The sequence below is a fragment of the Vipera ursinii genome, assembly GCF_947247035.1.
Source record: "Vipera ursinii genome assembly, chromosome: 1".
NCBI classification, from domain to species: Eukaryota; Metazoa; Chordata; class Lepidosauria; order Squamata; family Viperidae; genus Vipera; species Vipera ursinii.
Genome location: NC_139512.1, coordinates 234,573,777 through 234,592,740, shown reverse-complemented (window position 1 = coordinate 234,592,740; position 18,964 = coordinate 234,573,777). Strand labels below are relative to the sequence as shown.

The 18,964-nt window shown below is 36.8% G+C and overlaps 1 protein-coding gene across 1 annotated transcript in view; it reads right to left on the bottom strand.

The window, feature by feature from the left end:
* The window catches only part of COL19A1 (collagen type XIX alpha 1 chain), a gene marked incomplete at both ends in the record, with an annotated part of 189,903 nt that overhangs the window by 62,808 nt on the left and 108,131 nt on the right, over nt 1–18,964 (bottom strand). Inside the window, 2 exons of the mRNA XM_083372775.1 lie at nt 1,022–1,075; nt 12,487–12,540. Coding sequence (XP_083228901.1) covers nt 1,022–1,075; nt 12,487–12,540 — 108 coding nt within the window. The remainder of the gene's footprint in view (nt 1–1,021; nt 1,076–12,486; nt 12,541–18,964) is intronic.

Genomic DNA, 18,964 nt, shown 5'->3' with positions numbered 1-18,964 from the left:
CCTTCTAGTTTCTACAAAACTTTCATTACATAGTTGTTTTCAAATCCATGTTAATCACACTGTGGACTTGAATATGGCCGCTAAAGTACCAGAATATAAATTGCATGTAGTTATATTCTAAAAAATGACCTATTATTTAGAGACAGAACCACTTAATTCATTGGATGTTCCTTCTAACTCAGGGATTCCCCAACCCCCTGTCTGTGGATCGGTACCAGGCTGTGGCATGCCAGCAACTGGGCTGCACAAACAAGTGGGATGCAGCACACAAAACCATGCCCCCTCCGGTCCGCGGAAAAACCTCTTTCCACATAACCGATCCCTGGTGCCCAAAAGGTTGGGGACCTCTGTTCTAACTGACTATTAAAAAAATTAAAGAGAATGAATTAAACAAAACGCATTGAATTGATTCAGAGCAGCAGATTGTCCTACCATTTACTTACCGTAATTTTCTATGTTCCTTTTGCCAATGAATTGTTACAGTTGTATATAACAAAACATATTACTACATTAGTTCACCTTCATGTCTCTGTTCAAGCTAAAAGTTGAATTAATTATCACGCACACAAAAAAAATTAAGATAGATCTGATTTCAGAAAATAGGATAAAATTTACCTAAAACCTATCTAGCTAAACAGCCTAAGGCTAGCCAGCCAAATCTTGTCAAGGTGAGTCACCTTGCAGGGAAGTCACCTTGTGGACAGTATTAAAATTTAATAAATAAATTAAAAAAGTTAATAAATAAAAGGTACCTGTCCTTTAGTCAATTTTGATTACAAGGTTAGTATTGATATGGAAACCTTATTAATAAAACAGATTAATTTGCATTTGTATTAAATATGTGAGAGTCAGTAATTATCTTCCAAAGAGTTTAATGAGTATTCTTGTAATACAGAATTAGATTTTTCAGATGCAAAAGATATAAGCATCTGAAGACATTGCCTGAAGATAGGAAGTTGAATGAGCACATATGCATCAGCTACAGAATTGCATGATACTGAAATACTCATAATATCCATACCTGATAATTCTGCCCTTTAAAGGAATATTGAAATTCTGGAACACCTGGAGGGCCCTAGAATGAGGGGAGAATAATCAAGAATATAATTTGTCAGGCTTGAGGTTTTTCCTTCTTCTTAGAAATATACATTCTGTGAATATGTTAGTTGATTGAGATACCTTTAAGGGAAACACATATCATTTTATTATTGGTTATGTTTCACGGAAAAAAAACCATATGTATGCATTTATGTATTTGCTACATTTACACAACTCTGATTGGCACACCACAAATTAAGAATAAAGGGGGAGGGAACCCAACTAACACTGCCTCCTTCAAAACAGGAAAGGAAATCACATATCTTTGTACAAATGTATAAATACCTAAATGGAGACATCATTATTTTTAACCAATGAGTAGAACTAAAGTTTTGATGAAACAAGAAAAGTATTAACAATGGTTTGAAATATGTTAAGAGAAGATGACATTCAGGCTGCTGGAAGAACTTCTTCTCCCCACCATGGAGGCGGCCTACTAACTTTTCTATATATCATCTTCATTTTTTTTAATCTTTTATTTCCATTTCTTTTTGAAATGCAAACCATTAAGTCCAAAACTAAGTACAGTATTGTACAATTAGAAAGATGTTATGTGATATCTTTGACTTCAGGACAAGGATTGGGCTCTATTTTTGGTGAGAGCTCCACTATATTTCCTGCATTAAAGGTTGCATAGCACATTTAGAACATCTTGACTTGGAAATATAAATATGTTTTCTGGTAGGAAGAGATAATTAGGGATATTACTAGATTTATTGACAATCTAATTTTTTTTACTTAATTTGCAAAAGAAATCTGAATTGTTAGAACTGAAAATCACAATTAAATACAAATACATCAACAGCATATAGAACATTAGAATTGCTATCAATCTCAGAATAATTAGTTGATTCCAAATCTACAAGTTTTAAATCAACAATTGAATAACATTAGGTAAAGGTAAAGGTTCCCCCGCACATACGTGCTAGTCATTTCCAACTCTAGGGGCCGGTGCTTATCTCCATTTCAAAGCTGAAGAGCCAGCGCTTGTCCGAGGACGTCTCCGTGGTCATGTGGCCGGCATGACTAGATGTCAAGGCACATGAAACGCTGTTACCTTCCCACCGTAGTGGTCTCTATTTTTCTACTTGCATTTTTATGTGCTTTCGAACTGCTAGGTTGGCAGAAGCTGGGACGAATAACAGGTGCTCACTCTGTTACACGGCACTCGGGATTCGACCTGCTAAACTGCTGACCTTCTGATCGACAAGCTCAGCGTCCTAACCCACTGAGCCACCGCATCCCTTTTTAGCTGAATAGTACTTGGCAATTAAAAAAAAAACTTTATAACATTAATCATGTAATATTAGTTATTTTCAAGGACTCTGGAATAAAGGGTTAGAATCTCTCACATCAATTAATCAATGGCTAAAAAAATAAAGAATGTTTCTTACGAAATTAAATTAAAGCAAATTCAACAAAATATTCTTGTTCACATTAACTGGATACCCCAATGAATATTTTAAAAAAAGCTGGCTATAAATGTTATTAAGCTTATTCATACAATATAGATTTAGTGTCCTGTTGCCCTATTTAAATTACTTAATATGCTTTTAGAAAGATCACTGTGGTTTAAAGATGTGAAAGTGTATTTGAATTATATATTGAAAACTCAAGTTATCATTGCGATTTATGGTTTCTCAAACAGGAAGGTACAAAAAAAAAAGATAATTCTTCAGTATTGGAAAGACAGGTATAAACCTAGATTTACAATCTTGGATTACTGATATATGTTTGCTTTTTCATTTATAAGTCATGTATGTCTATGAGTGTAATGAAAAGATTGATCAATATTGTTTTGTGTGGCTAAGATTTAAATGATCTACATATAAGATACTTGAATTATTTCTTATAAGCAACATAATTTATCTTCATTCTTTTTGCTGGTTTTTTTTTAGTGATTTTCTTTTTTTCTTCTTTTTGTACATTAAGATAATGGCATCTAAAAAGAGCTAAATAATCACCCAGAGATATGTATTTTGAATTAGTACCTCTGACTACATTAAAAATTACTACCTATTATTGATTTATTATAACATCTGAAAGTGTTCTAGCACTGATGGAATAAATTATTTTTGTGCCTGTCTAGGAATAATCAGATCTATATGATGTGCATGTCTATAAAAAATCAGATCTGTATTTCTAGAGGTATATTTATAGAGGTTTCTATATTTCGCATCTATATTTCTAGAAGACACCAGGAAACACTTTCTTGTATACAGAAACAAAATACAAGTAGTATTAATAGCTCTCAAAATTTATGTCAGAATCAATAGACAAAATGTTAAACTTTCAACATGCAGATTATTATTTTGGGACAAAAGGGAGACAAACATTTATTAAGTTGAACTATATTTTCAAATTTTTTTGATGCAAAACATTTATATATAGAAGCACAACTTAGTGCTCCACACTCTCAAAGTAGATTGGTACATCTATTCTAAACTATTTTGACTAACAGTAACTCAAAAGGATGGGTTAAACCTTGGTCATTATGTATTGCACGGATGTTCTGTTATTCAGCAATGGTCTTCTCCTTCAAGAGCTAATATGGCTAATACAGCTCATAAAATGTACCTAATTACACTAATTGGGACCTTAAATTCCATTAAGTGACACAGTTGTAAGTTGAAAAAAAACACGTGGTCATGCGATTTAGTGATAGCAGTTGTGGCAGTCTTAGTTGTTGTCATTAAGTGAGGACCAGGCAGGGGTTGTTAACCAAGGACCTCATGTGGCTGTGACTTGCAACTTCCTGCCAGCTTTCCCATTGACTTTGCTTGTTGGAAGCCCACTAGGAAGATCACAAATGGCGATTGTAGGGCCTTAGAGACTCTGTACCAGGCATAAGTATGAGGGCTGGTTGAAACTATCACTCATTATACAATTAAGTGTATAATAATAATTAATAATAATAATAATAATAATAATAATAATAATAATGCTTTCTTTGATTGGAACTCAATTTTTAATTACTTCAATTTTATTTCAATGTCCAGATTAACTCTTGAGCTTTTAAAACCTTTAGAACCATATTAATTCCTGGGGACTTCATGGAGATGCCCATACAGCTATCCTAGCAAGAATATAGAAATGATTTGCAATTTTTTTTCTTCCAGATTTTTTTTTGACTTCCCAGTCCAATATATAACTCTGATACTTTCTAATGGTCTCTATTCAATGGCTGTAATTTCTGGTCTAGAAAAAAGAATCATGCATTTTTTGTTTTGTGGTATTATGCAGTAGGCTATAGTGATCCTAGCCTTACTCAACATTTTGAAATCAGCCACCTAGTTTGATCTATATAGTGTATTTTAATATATATTTATTCCCAATTAATCAGAATTGGAGGTGCCGACCCAGAATGCTACATAGCAGCTTTTCTAACAAATATATCTATATACAACAGATTGTGTTCAAGTGAAGGATTATATGAATAACACCAGCATGTCATTTTCTTATATTTTTATGGAATGGGGATGAAAAAAATTGTTAATTCAAAATTATTTAAAAACAGGGACTATTTAAAATTATTTAAAAACATCATTTTTATCAGCTAGCTATTCAGAGGCAATGCTGTTATGATATACTTTGCTACAAATTGCAGATCTCAAAATCTAGACTTTCCATTGCTATAGTATTTGAATATTAGGTATATTTGAAAATAAATCTCGAATGAAGCCAAATTTGGTTTAGTATGTACTGCAGAGGCTTTAGAATGAAAATACCAGAGGTATTGCAAATGTCTTGAATATACTTTTGTGCCTCAATCTTTCTGCTTCTTGTTTAGCACTGCAGCCATGTACTGGTTTATTGTATCAACATATAGAAAAATATAGGTAAAGGTAAAGGTTCCCCCGCACATGTGTGCTAGTCGTTTCCAACTCTAGGGGCCGGTGCTCATCTCCGCTTCAAAGCCGAAGAGCCAGTGCTTGTCCGAGGACGTCTCCATGGTCATGTGGCCGGCATGACTAGACGCCAAAGGCGCACGGAACACTGTTACCTTCCCACTGTAGTGGTCCCTATTTTTCTACTTGCATTTTTACGTGCTTTCGAACTGCTAGGTTGGCAGAAGCTGGGACGAGTAACAGGCGCTCACTCTGTTACGCGGCACTCGGGATTCGACCCGCCAAACTGCCGACCTTCTGATCGACAAGCTCAGCGTCCTAACCCACTGAGCCACCGCGTCCCTATAAAAAAATATAGTTACATTATAAAGTGCTTTTCAGAACATTCTCTAAATCATTATTTTAAAAAGAGATACCAAACCAAATTAGAATTTTGTCTCTTTTTTATTGAGAATACATATACAGTAAAAAAAATCCCCCATGATAAAAACTTGGGAACTTTGTTATAATAATAAATTATTCTTTCTTATTTGTGAGATGGCTGATACTACCTAAGAGTATGAAGGAAAAAAAATCACTAGAGGGAGCTGCTGTTCCATTCAAAATGAGCTTCTTGAATAGTTTTTCATCTTAAAAGACCCACAACATGGAATAGAATAGATTTACAGCAATATAATAAAGGGAATAAAACAATATAAGTGATACTAAAATAGAATCCCAAAATGTTGTGCTAGAAAGAAATTCACAATTTATGTTCATAATTATTCATTCTTACAGGCATTTGAAGAAAAGCATAAAAGTAAATGGGGGAAGTACTATGGTTTCGAACAGAAGCAATTATATTGTTTATCCCTTCTGTGGAACCTAAATTTAGTCCAGTGAGAATTAAGAGAACTCCTGCAGAATGGTGGAAAGTCACCAGGTCCGTTTACTAAATTAACAGCTTGTTAAGAGGGCTAGAAATTACATACTTTCCCCCAATCAATGAAATGGTTATAAAAACTATTCAGCATTTGTCAGAGCCAGAGTTTCAACAGGAGTAGAATAAGAGTAAACGATGCTCTGGCTTTACTAGAAAACATGTCAGACAAACTTCAACATCAGATAGCTTTCTGATGCTGTGACACTGATGTCTGTACTACTATCTATTGTTCTATATACGGTAGTCACTTCTGAAACCATGATTTTATTTAGTGCTTGATGAAAATTTCCCATCCTAGTTGGATAATTGGGAGGAATAATAACTACTCCCATAGCCCTAGGTACATTGACCTGTACCGATCTCAGTAAAGTGTTACCTCCCTTGTAACAACTTACCACCCACCACTAGCAGACCTATTCACTGAAGCCTCTGATGGCAGATGGATCTTCCCACTCTGTCAGGACCCAGAAAAGTCAGTTTTTTGAAGTGGGAGATAAGCATAACGGCAGCTGGGGCAGAAAAACCTTATACGAGATGTATTTGTTCATCTTTCTTAAAGCTATACCTATCATAATATGTCTTCCATCAAATCATATATTTATTCCTTTAAAACACCTACACTACATGTAATTATTAACCAGGCTGATAGTGCTCAGCTTTTTCAAGATCACATCAAATGGGCTAGGTGTTAGCAACTCTTATTTTACATTGTTCCATCCTGCCTGTGAAATGCTTTCTTGCTATGGCAGGGGTAGGCAACCTCGGCTCTTTTATGACTCATGGACTTCAACTCCCAGAATTCCTGAGTCAGCTGGCTCAGGAATTCTGGGAGTTGAAGTCCACGAGTCATAAAAGAGCCGAGGTTGTCTACCCTTGTGCTATGGCATAAATCAGGTTGCCTACCCCTGGTATAAATGAATACTGCATATTGGTTATACAAACATTGGGTAGGGAGATACAACAGGGCAAACAAGGAACTTATCAGCACCTTCTTTTTCTGCTTTCCTTGTATTTTAATAAAGCCACCTATCAGGATGGAGTAGCTCTATTCTTGGAGTGAACAAACTGTCTCCTTTTCTGATTTAACATAAAGTGCTACTACAGTCACAATCCAATGTTTAAAAAAAAAGGATCAGGAGAAAAGGCAGCATCCATTGTATGGCTTGGTACTTAGCTCTGTAGAACCTATTCATGACATTCTCAGCCTAAAAGCCATTTAATGCTAAATACAAGTGCCATATTTACAACGTTCTTAACACACAAAGAAGTCCAGTTACTTCATATATTACAGTTGTAAAAATTACAGTACAATAAGATAGGCTGCTTAAGACAATGCTAGTTCAAGTTCAAAATTTTTCAGAAACTGTAAGAGGGATATCTTGCATGAGAAGCCTCAGTGGAAAACTATTTTTGTATTTATAACTTGGATTTTTTTATAGATTTAACATTATCATAATTAAAAAAAATACATTGGGGTCTATTGGCCACTTCTGTGATGTTAGAATAGCTGACACCTGGCTCAACTGTAGTAATTCTGAGAGGGATCTTGGAGTCCTAGTGAACCATCACTTAAATATGAGCCAGCAGTATGCTGCAGCTACCAAAATAGCCAACACAAACCTAGGCTGCATTAACAGAGGGATAGAATCAAGGTCATGTGAAGTGTTAATTATAATGCCTTGGTAAGACCACATTTAGAATATTGCATCCAGTTTTGGTCACCATGGTACAAAAAAGATGTTGAGACTTTAGAAAGAGTGCAGAAAAGAATAACAAAGATGATTAGAGGACTGGAGGCTAAAACATATAAAGAATGATTGCAAGAATTGGGTATGTCTAGCTTAATGAAAAGAAAAACTAGGAGTGACACTATAGCATTGTTCTAATATTTGAGAGGTTCACAGAGAAGAAGAAGTCAATCTGTTCTCCATAGCACCTGAAGGCAGGACAAGAAGCAATGGATGGAACTAATCAAGGAGAGAAGCAACCTAGAACTAAGGAGAAATTTCTTGACAGTTAGAACAATTAATCAGTGGAACGACTTGTCTCCTGAAGTTGTGGGTACTCCAACAGTGGAGGTTTTTAAAAAGAGAGTGGACAAGCCATTTGAAGGGTTTCCTGCTGAGCAGGAGATTGGACTAGAACAGGGTCCCCAACCACAGGTCACCAACTGGCACTGCCTCACAGCCTGCCAGGAACCAGGCTGCACAAGCGACTGAAGCCACATCCAGGCACGTGCAGGATCCAGACAGTATGTAAAACCAGCCCCTCCCACCCCAGTCTGCAGAAAACCCTCCTTCTATGGAATCAGTCCCTGGCATCCAAAAGGTTGGGGGTTGTTGGGCTAGAAGACCTCCAAAGTCCCTTCCAACTCTGTTATTCTATTGTTCTGTTTTAAGAAGAAATGGGCAAGCTCAGTTAATTTCCTGAAGATGCTGCATTCATAAACCACCATTGATTCATATGATGTAAGAAATCTGTTTTGAACAGAAGCATCATTTAGCTGACCATTTTAGAAATCTGGACTGCAAGTACTCTACCTGCTGATTACTATATAGGAGATATATATATATAGGAGATACACACTATCATGAAGTATTTTTTTCCTAAAAACAATAAGAATGATGTTCAGAACATTCCTCTATCACAATCCACTCCAGGATCTTTGCCATGAAAACCCTATGGACAGTACTAAAAGGCAAAACGATATGATGCTGGAAGATGAGCCCCTCAGGTCGGAAGGCATCCAGTATGCTACTGGGGAAGAGCAGAGGCCTAGTACTAGTAGCACCAGAAAGAATGAAGCGACTGGGCCAAAGCCGAAAGGATGCACAGCTGTGGATGTATCTGGTGGTGAAAGGAAAGTCCAATGCTTTAAAGATTTTTTCTCCATAGGAACCTGGAATGTAAGATCCATGAATCAAGGAAAGCTGGACGTAGTCAAATAAGAGATGACAAGACTGAACATCGACATCTTAGGTATCAGCGAACTAAAATGGACAGGAATGGGTGAACGTAATTCAGATGACCATCAGGTATACTACTGCGGGCAAGAATCCCTCAGAAGAAATGGAGTAGCCTTCATAGTCAATAAAAGAGTAGGAAAAGCAATACTGGGATACAATCCCCAAAATGACAGAATGATCTCAGTTCGAATCCAAGGCAAACCATTCAATATCACAGTAGTTCAAGTCTATGCCCCAACCACCAGTGCTGAAGAGGATGAAATTGACCAGTTCTATGAAGCCCTACAGCACCTTATAGAACTAACACCAAAAAAATGATGTCCTTATCATCATGGGGGATTGGAATGCTAAAGAAGGAAGCCAAAAGATAACAGGAATAACAGGCAAGTTTGGCCTTGGAGTACAAAATGAAGCAGGGCACAGGCTGATAGAATTTTGTCAAGAGAATACGATGGTCATAGCAAACACTCTTTTCCAACAACCCAAGAGCGGCACTACACATGGACATCACCAGATGTTCAACACAGAAATCAGATTGACTATATGCTCTGCAGCCAAAGATGGAGAAGCTCTATACAGTCAGTAAAAACAAGACCAGGAGCTGACTGTGGCTCAGACCATGAGCTTCTCATTGCAAAGTTTAGGCTTAAACTGAAGAAAGTAGGGAAAAGCACTAGGCCACTCAGGTATGAATTAAATTATATCCCTGTTGAATATACAGTAGAGGTGACAAATAGATTTAAGGAATTAGATCAGATAGACAGAGGTTCACAACACTGTAAAAGAGGTAGCAACTAAAACCATCCCAAAGAAAAAGAAATGCAAGAAAGCAAAATGGCTGTCTGAGGAAGCTTTGCAAATAGCTGAGGAAAGGAGGGAAGCAAAAGGCAAGGGAGAAAAAGAAAGATATGCCCAATTGAATGCAGAATTCCAGAGAATAGCTAGAAGAGATAAGAATGCCTTCTTAAATGAACAGTGCAAATAAATAGAAGAAAATAATAGAATAGGGAGGACCAGAGATCTCTTCAAGAAAATTGGAGAGATGAAGGGAACGTTTCATGCAAAAATGGGCATGATAAAGGACCAAAATGGCAGGGACCTAACAGAGACAGAAGAGATTAAGAAGAGGTGCCAAAATTACACAGAACTATACAAGAATGAGCTTAACGTCCCTGATAACCATGATGAGGTGGTCACTGACCTCGAGCCAGACATCCTAGAATGTGAAGTGAAGTGGGCCTTAGAAAAACTGAGCAACAACAAAGCTAGTGGAGGTGATAGTATTCCAGCTGAGCTATTCAAAATCTTAAAAGACAATGCAGTAAAAGTGCTACACTCAATTTGCCAGCAAATTTGGAAAACTCAACAGTGGCCATAGAATTGGAAAAGATCAGTTTACATTCCAATTCCAAAGAAAAGCAGTGCCAAAGAATGTTAAAACTATCGCACCATTGCACTCATTTCACATGCTAGTAAAGTTATGCTTAAAATCCTACAAGCTAGACTCCAGCAGTATGTGGATCGAGAACTACCAGAAGTACAGGCAGGATTTCGAAGAGGCAGAGGAACTAGAGACTAAATTGCCAACATATGCTGGATCATGGAGAAAGCTAGGGAGTTCCAGAAAAACATCTACTTCTGCTTCATTGACTATGCTAAAGCATTTGATTGTGTGGATCACAACAAACTGTGGCAAGTTCTTAAAGAGATGGGAGTACCAGACCATCTTATTTGTCTCTTGATAAACCTATATGCGGGTCAAGAAGCAACAGTGAGAACTGGATATGGAACCACTGATTGGTTCAAATTTGGGAAAGGAGTCCGGCAAGGCTGTATACTGTCGCCCTGCCTATTTAACTTTTATGCAGAGCACATCATGAGAAAGGCAGGGCTAGATGAATCAAAAGTTGGGATTAAGATTGCCGGAAGAAATATCAACAACCTAAGATATGCAGATGATACCACTCTAATGGCAGAAAGTGAAGAAGAACTAAAGAGCTTCTTGTTGTGAGTGAAGAAGGAGAGTGCAAAAGTTGGGTTGAAACTTAACATTAAGAAAACCAAGATCATGGCATCCGGCCCTCTCAATTCCTGGCAAATTGATGGGGAAGAAATGGAGGTAGTGACAGATTTTATTTTCCTGGGCTCCAAGATCACTGCAGATGGGGACTGCAGCCAAGAAATTAAAAGACGCTTGCTCCTGGGGAGGAAAGCAATGGCAAATTTAGACAGCACACTAAAAAGCAGAGACATCACCCTGTCAACAAAAGTGCGTATAGTCAAGGCTATGGTCTTCCCAGTTGCAATGTATGGCAGTGAAAGTTGGACCATAAGAAAGGCTGAGCGCCAAAGCATTGAGGCCTTTGAACTATGGTGCTGGAGAAGACTCCTGCGAGTCCCTTGGACTGCAAGGTGATCAAACTGGTCAGTCCTAGAGGAGATCAACCCCGACTGCTCTTTAGAAGGCCTGATCATGAAGTTGAAGCTCAAAAACTTTGGTCACCTAATGAGAAGGAAGGACTCACTGGAGAAGAGCCTAATTTTGGGAAAGATTGAGGGCAACAGAAGAAAGGGACGACAGAGAATGAGGTGGCTGGATGGAGTCACTGAAGCAGTAGGCGTGAGCCTAAATGGACTCCAGAAGATGGTAGAGGACAGGAAGGCCTGGAGGAACATTGTCCATGGGGTTGCGATGGGTTGGACACGACTTCGCAGCTAACAACAACAACAAAGAATAATATGCCCCAATCTGATAGGGATTTTTCATTCTGAAGGTTTTTCATTTTCAATATATACAGGGCTTTTTTTCTCATAGAACGCTCAGAACGGAGTTCCGGCACCTTTTTTGTATGGAACCTTGTAGGATAGGCAAGCCGGGTTGTATGAATATAACTATGTCAAACAGAACTGTTACATTCTTGTTTTTACCTTTAATAAATAGAGACATCATTTGGTTCCTTTCCAGACACATTATTAATGTTGCTAAAATTACTCCTGTGTAGAATATGTTTCTGAACTTTCAGTGATTACAGAGTAAATGAAAAGAAAAATGGAGGTAGTTCAATGCCAGTACTGAAGGAATCTCCTTAGATTCAGCTATATGTCCAAGCACAGATTCCAATCCATGGGCCTCTGACAAAAAACTCCAAGTGCATCTAGCATGATCCAAACATACTTGTTATTAGAATTAAAGCATAGTACAATTCCTTTTATACAGTTCATATATGTTTTAATTTTCTCTTAATTCTTTAGCAAACTCATTTAATCTACAGCTGAATATTTTTTTTTCCAGCATTCTGCCATTCAAACAATCTGCATCTTTGAAACTACCTTTCTTAGTCACACATTTCCCATTTGAAATACATGGCATCGTTGCTTTGGATAAAGTAAAATAGTTAAATATCTTGGACAAATGCATAGTCTGAAATGCTCATCAATCTTTTCCACTTCCACCAGTTCCAGAAGTTGTTATCCTATTTTTATTTTCAGACCCATATCCCACACCTCTTTATATGCCTGAGCCATTTTTTTTAAAAAAAAATCTTTGTTTTTCTGCAGAGAAAGCAAAAGAATTGCTCACACAACTTCCCTAGGGTATCTGGTGTGGATGGTGGACTAAGCTCAGTTTGATGCTATCCTTTTGGGTACTCACAGGTGGCCCTGGAGGTCCGGCTGTTCCAGGAAGCCCTGGTTTGCCTCGTCGTCCCTGAATAAAGAAAGACATATAAGAGCAAGAGTTATTGGGACAAAGAATCATTTATTTGTTTAAAGAACACATTTTTCAAAAATATCAAGTCTTTATGGAAGGAAATTTTCCAGAACAACCATTCTGGAACATTACTAGAAATGTATGGTCCCGGAATCATATACCACACTTTTCTTCTGTAGAAGCAGATTTGAACAAACTGGCTTAGCGCCTTGCACAAATTATTCAAGACAGAATGTTTTCATTTTAAACGAAAAATTTCATTATTTTTTTTAAAATGATGTTAAAAAATCATTTAAAAATATTGCTCCAAATAAAGTTGAGCTTTCAAGATGAGTTCAAGTTTACTTGCTCAGAACTGCAATTTGCTACAAGAATGAAGGCAGGGCCAGGGCCCACTTATTCAGAGAATATTAATCTGAACAGGTGCTGCCTTTTTCATAAGATTATATTCATTTTACAATCTTCTGTTGGCTATTTTCATCCACATGACCAATATAGAAAACAATGTTCTTATTTTAAATAGGATCTGAATGTACTCAATGACACCAGTACAATGACACCTAAGATTTAGTTAGTTAATAGAAAATGGCAGTCAAAGAACTGGTTAAAGTCAATACTGAATTTTGGGAAGAAAAATCAGAAAGCTTTACTTTTAATCCTTTCAGTGGCCATTCCTAGCAAGGACCTATTTATAGTTTTCCCAGTCTATATCAAAGCTCTCTGAAGGCACAATTGTGTATATCTGAAAATTGATACATCAGTTAACTGTGGCAGTTGAAAAAAATTTCCTGAACCAAAGATGGAAGCCACAAAGAACTGGCTGTAAAGCAGAAATGGTAAATGCCATGAACAATGAAGTAGTTTTAATCACTTTATTTTTTTTTTCTCCAAAACAAAAAAGGTTTGCTTCATCAAAAATTTTAATTAGCACTTGTTTTGCAAGTTATAGCTCATGGATAAAAGCATTTTCATGTGACATCTATCAAAATACAACAAACTCAAATGAATTGCCATAAAGGAACTGACCAGATTGGCAATGGAAGAATTACAGTACACTTGCTATCCTAAATCTTAAAAATAGGCCATGCATTACAGATTTACAGATATTCTGCCTTTATTTTCTAGGCAGATTTTCACTTCTGCAGTATCTGAAGTGAATTATGCACATTTTGCTTATTGATCTCCATTATTCAAATCATCTGTCACTGTCAAGAGATTCCCTGTTAACTAATCTGGACTTCATATATTGAGCAGTTCTATGGGTCCAAGGTCAAGAAACAGTGGATGCCAATGTTTCCGAAGCCATGTGTCTCCTAATATTTTCCATGTGTTTCACATACAGCATCCACATTTAGGTCAATGTGCTTTTTGTTAATCTAACTTTAGTTATAGCTTTTGATGATTTTGGTTTGATGGCTTCCACATGTGTATTTGTATTTTAGGAGGAGAAATATGTGAAATATGTAAATATTTTTCATCCAGATGCTTATTACATCCTGTAACTCTGAACACACAGAGTACAACCTGTTATAAAATAGGGTGGTATTATCAATATTAATATAGTCCTTTGGGGTATTCAAGGTGCATGGCAATGTCACAACACATATTTATAAAAAGTGACTGGCAGAAAAGTATTTACTGGGGTTTTCTTTTACATTACTTTAATATTTCTCTATAATTTAAAAAGCTTCATGTGACACAGTGTACATGCAATATTAAGTTCAGGTGAGTCTTTCAGAGAAAATGCTTTACTACATCACTAAAGTGAAGGGATATGCTCTTGTAGGCAGTAGAGATCCACAGATGCAGAGAAAGATAACCTTTATTATCATCCTTTATTATCATCACAATTAAAGAGAATGGAAAGATCTTGCAGGCAATGAAATCTATGCATGATCAGAGCTTCTAAATCAGCTGTCTTATTATATGAACCTTGGTTTCCCATCAAAGTTATTAACTAAATGCGCCATTTGAAATGCAGAATGAAATGTGAGATTTGCATTCAAAGCAATTTGGATTTGTTACAAATTTAGATAATGCTGAAAAATCAGATTCTGTTGATTACCTTTCCAGTTTCTGACTGTTTGACATTTTAAGTAAGTAGAAACTAAAGGAATATTAAGGATTTGAATTGGCATGGACAAATGTGATTCGGGTGCAGAATGTAGAACTGAATTTTCTGTAACTTATTTTTTCAAAAAGGTTTGCTAATATAATTTAGGAAGCATAACTTTATTTCAGATTGTTTCTGTACTGATTGTTGTCAGTGCCATTGTCCATTATAGATCCATTGTAGACTTCAGTTCCCAGAATTCCAGGAGTTGAAGTTCACAAGACTCAAAGTTGCCAAATTTGGAGACCCCTGATTGATATCAGTACAGCCTGTTAATAACATTTATCCAGCCTTTTATGACTCATAGAGAAGGCATTGTAAAAAAAAAGTCAATCCATTAGTAGTTGATCACACGTAGTACATTCACTAGACATTCTGTGAGAACTATCATCAAAAGAATTTGTTATGCATGTCTTGTTCCTTATTAAATAATGAATGGTTGGAAAAATACAAAACTAAATATAAGGTTTCTCACATGCCTTGTTCCCGGCATAACCCACATATCAAAACAATGAGCAAACCCACCCTGGCATTATGCTCAGATCACCTCTCTGAGTAGAATGCTTACTTTTCCATTCCTATAAGATTCTGTGCTATAGGAAAAAATTGATCCACTGAGTTCTATTAATAACAAGAAATGTGAAGGTATTTCTGATTTAGGAGCAACAGTAAGTGCTAGCAGTCCAAGATATTCTCGTGAAGTAATTGCCTCTCTTTCTACTTACAGATTATCTGTAACAAGGAAAACAGTGAGGAAAAATAAGGGAGGGTTGTAAGCTGAAGGTTACTCTGTAGTCAGTAAATAAAGCAGGTTGATTGAATAATGATAGTATTATCTACAAATTTTCCAGGTGAAAAAGGTGTGGATGGGAAGGCAAAGGCACTAGATCATCAAAAAACCTCATGCTAGGATGAATATTTTTCCTTTGCTATTATGCTATGTTGATGTTTGGAAAATGGACTGAAACCCTAGTTAATTGGGATAATGAATCATAGAGTCCATAGTAGTTGGGTGGCAAGTAATAAAATAAAATAAAAAATGATATTATTGTTGTTCAGTCACTAAGTTGTGTCCTACTCTTTGCAATCCCATGGAGCATAGCACACCAGCCCCCTCTGTCCTCCACTGTCTTCTAGAGTTTGCCCAAATTCATATTCATTACATCGATGACACTATCTAGACATCTCATCCTCTGCTCTCCCCTTCCCCTTTTCTCTTCAATCTTTCCCAACATCAGGATCTTTTCCAATGAGTCCTCTTTTCTCATTAGGTGGCCAAAGTATTTGTGCTTTAGCTTCATTATCTGTCCTTTCAAAGAACAGACAGGTTTGATTTCCTTTCAGATAGACTGATTTGATTTCCTTGCGGTCCAAGGGACTCTCAAGAGTCTTCTCCAACACCACAATTTGAAAGCAAAAAGTGATATTAACATTTTTCAATATCTACTGTCACATTCAATGTTTTGCATCGAGATGGTATGTGTGCCTTCCTGAATTCAATTTCTTTTCCATTTGTTTCTGCTGTTTTTCAGGAGTAAAATGTTTACCTATGGGCAATCTGAAGCGCCAAGTGATTTCAGTATGTGCAATTTCTATATTGAAGATACTCTGTTCTGATTTCTTAGGGTTCTTGTCCCTCTAGAAATGTGTACTTGATGGCTTTTAACCCATGAAAGTCAAGCCAAAGCTTTTCTTTAAAACCATCAAGTTTGTGAGATGTGTCTAGACTGGCTCTTTGGGAAGGAGGAGGAGGAGGAGGAGGAGATGCTAAAGGGAGTCAAAACTTTTCCTTTCAAAATTGAGAAGGTTCTTGGGAGAGCTGTGCTTTATTCATAGAGCCTTGGGACCATGCGGGCCGCTCTGGGTTTTTGTTTGTTTGGTTGGTTTTGCTTTCACCATGAAGCCAGCCAGCTCTAATGTTCCAGGTCTACCCAGGAGCTTGGGAAAAGGCGCATTTTAAGATGTCGCTGCTGAGCAGCTGCCTTTAGCATTTTTCTTTGTCTTTGTAAAGGGCCAGACTGGGTGGCCTTGTGGGAGGCATGAAATGGTGAAGATCAGCAGGTGTGGTAGAGTGCAGGGCAGCAAGGGCAACTGGGATGGAGGTTGCCAGACATTCAGTCCTTCATGGGGGGGATGCTTCGTGCCGTGGCAGACTCTTGAAACTTGGAACTTCCTGTGGGGGCAGCTTTCTTGTACTCAGCTATGGAGGCTTCCCAGTATTCCACCCTTTGTGAGAGATGGTGCTTTGTGTTGTACTATTAGAACTTCTACAGCATTTAAGGGCATAGATGGGGTGGGTGGGATGCATAAACAGGTGGGGGCCAGTCATAAGTGCAGGTGGGGCTGCTAAGCTCCCAAACTTTGATGACATGCCTGCAAAGGGGTTGCGACAACCATCACTTCAGACACAATTTAAAGGTCCCTTGGTACAGTACCATTGTAATTTACATTGTTCGCTAAACATACCTTCCCAGATGTGACTGGCTTACCATAGGTATCATTTCACCACAAATATATACTCCAAGCAGTCTACTAAACATTGTGGTTGTAGTCATCACTGAAGTAATAATAATACTTAACACTAGTAGAGGCCGTACTATTCACCAGCAACAGCTTTAAAGGCTGATAAGGCTTACAAAAAAAACCCCTGCTTTAAAAAAAAACAAAACACAACAACCAAAAACATTCTTGGCATCTAGGAGGAGGAGGAGGGGCGATAAATATATGTGAGGCTTCAGCAAAAAAAAAACCAACCCAGGGGCCTGTTTCATGCATGTGGTAATGCTTTCTGTTAAGGCAAAGCAATCATTGGATTCATTTAATAATAACTGATTCTTGGAGTTTTGGGGGACAGGAGGATTTTTTTTATGAGGAGAGTCCTTTTCATTAGGGTTTCCTATTAAATGGATACAGAAAAGCTCATTTTTCAGCAGTACATGTACTAACAGTTGTAAAAATTTTAATAATCTCTGCTTGATTTCATCTGGGGTATTGCAAGCTTCATTTCAGCTGTGTCTAAATGAATCTGAATGGAGGTAATACGATTTGAAAGTCCACTGCAATGAAAGTTTCACATGCTTGGAGTTCAGATAGAAGAAATGGTCTTTCATGTGGTTTCCACTAAAAGTGCAATTGTGCCATTACTTCTCTAAATCGGTTTGTATATTCATTTTACTTACAGTAATTTTAAAAGGGGAGAGGGGGGATTCATGGAAATGGCCAAGCAAAATGAAGAATGCTTCAAATAACATCCTGGTTCCACATTGAAAGCCTTGAATGGTAATTAGACTTGAAACTACTAACCTATGTATTAAATAATACACATGAAACAATAGAAAGGAGCATTATAAGCTATTTGAAAGTATCTTGTCAAAATGTATTATTACTCCACATTGCCTCACTTCTGCGCACCAATTTGCTATTGTTCTCCTATACAAGGCCCTCTGAAAAAGCAAAAAATTATGTAAAATTAAATTCTAGCTTCCTGGTATATTCCACATTCTTAGTGCAAGGACTGTTAATCTGGCTATGGATGTAAGAACACTGTAGTTATAAAACTGGTTTAATTAGGTATATATGACTAAGGATAAGACATCTAAGTAATGCCAAGGCCTAGCATAAGACTGTGGGGAAATTGGAAAGCCATTTGATTTTATTCTTAAGTATGCTAATATATTTTACTTAAAAATACCCAAGTTACATCTTTACTTTCATATGTCATAATTTTTAATTTTTTTATTATGGCTAGCAGCCTCCAAAGTCTGGATCATTCTACCTTTTCAAATGTAATATTTAAACATATGCCCATTCTTTAAGTAAAAAGCAAATACTAAAACTGTAAACAGCAAAACAGTATTATTTCTTCTTCCCTTCAGGAGTTTTAATCAGAAGTTTCAGGATTCTTTGGACAGAATCTAATCTCCTTAGAATTTGGTAAAGAATGGAAGAGGAGTACTTTCTTTAATACTATTTTTTCCCTTCCAAATAATGGTAATAATAGTGAAACTGACTGGTAAATTCTATTCCAGGGGAAATATTGCTGCTGAATTTCATATATGCCAAATAGTAAGAATAGCAAGCTGAATACTTTTTTTAATCAAATCAAAGACTGAGCATTTAAATGCCTCCTAAGAAAAAGTTCCTTATTTGAATCTTCTTGCTAAACTTTAACACATTGATAGGAAGAACATTTCAGAAAATAATGTTTGTTTGACTATTTTTCCTGTTGGTACAGCACTGACCTTTAAATTTATTTTCATTTCAAAAGGAAAGCTTCTCTTTAGTTAGAAAGACCAAATTATGTAAACT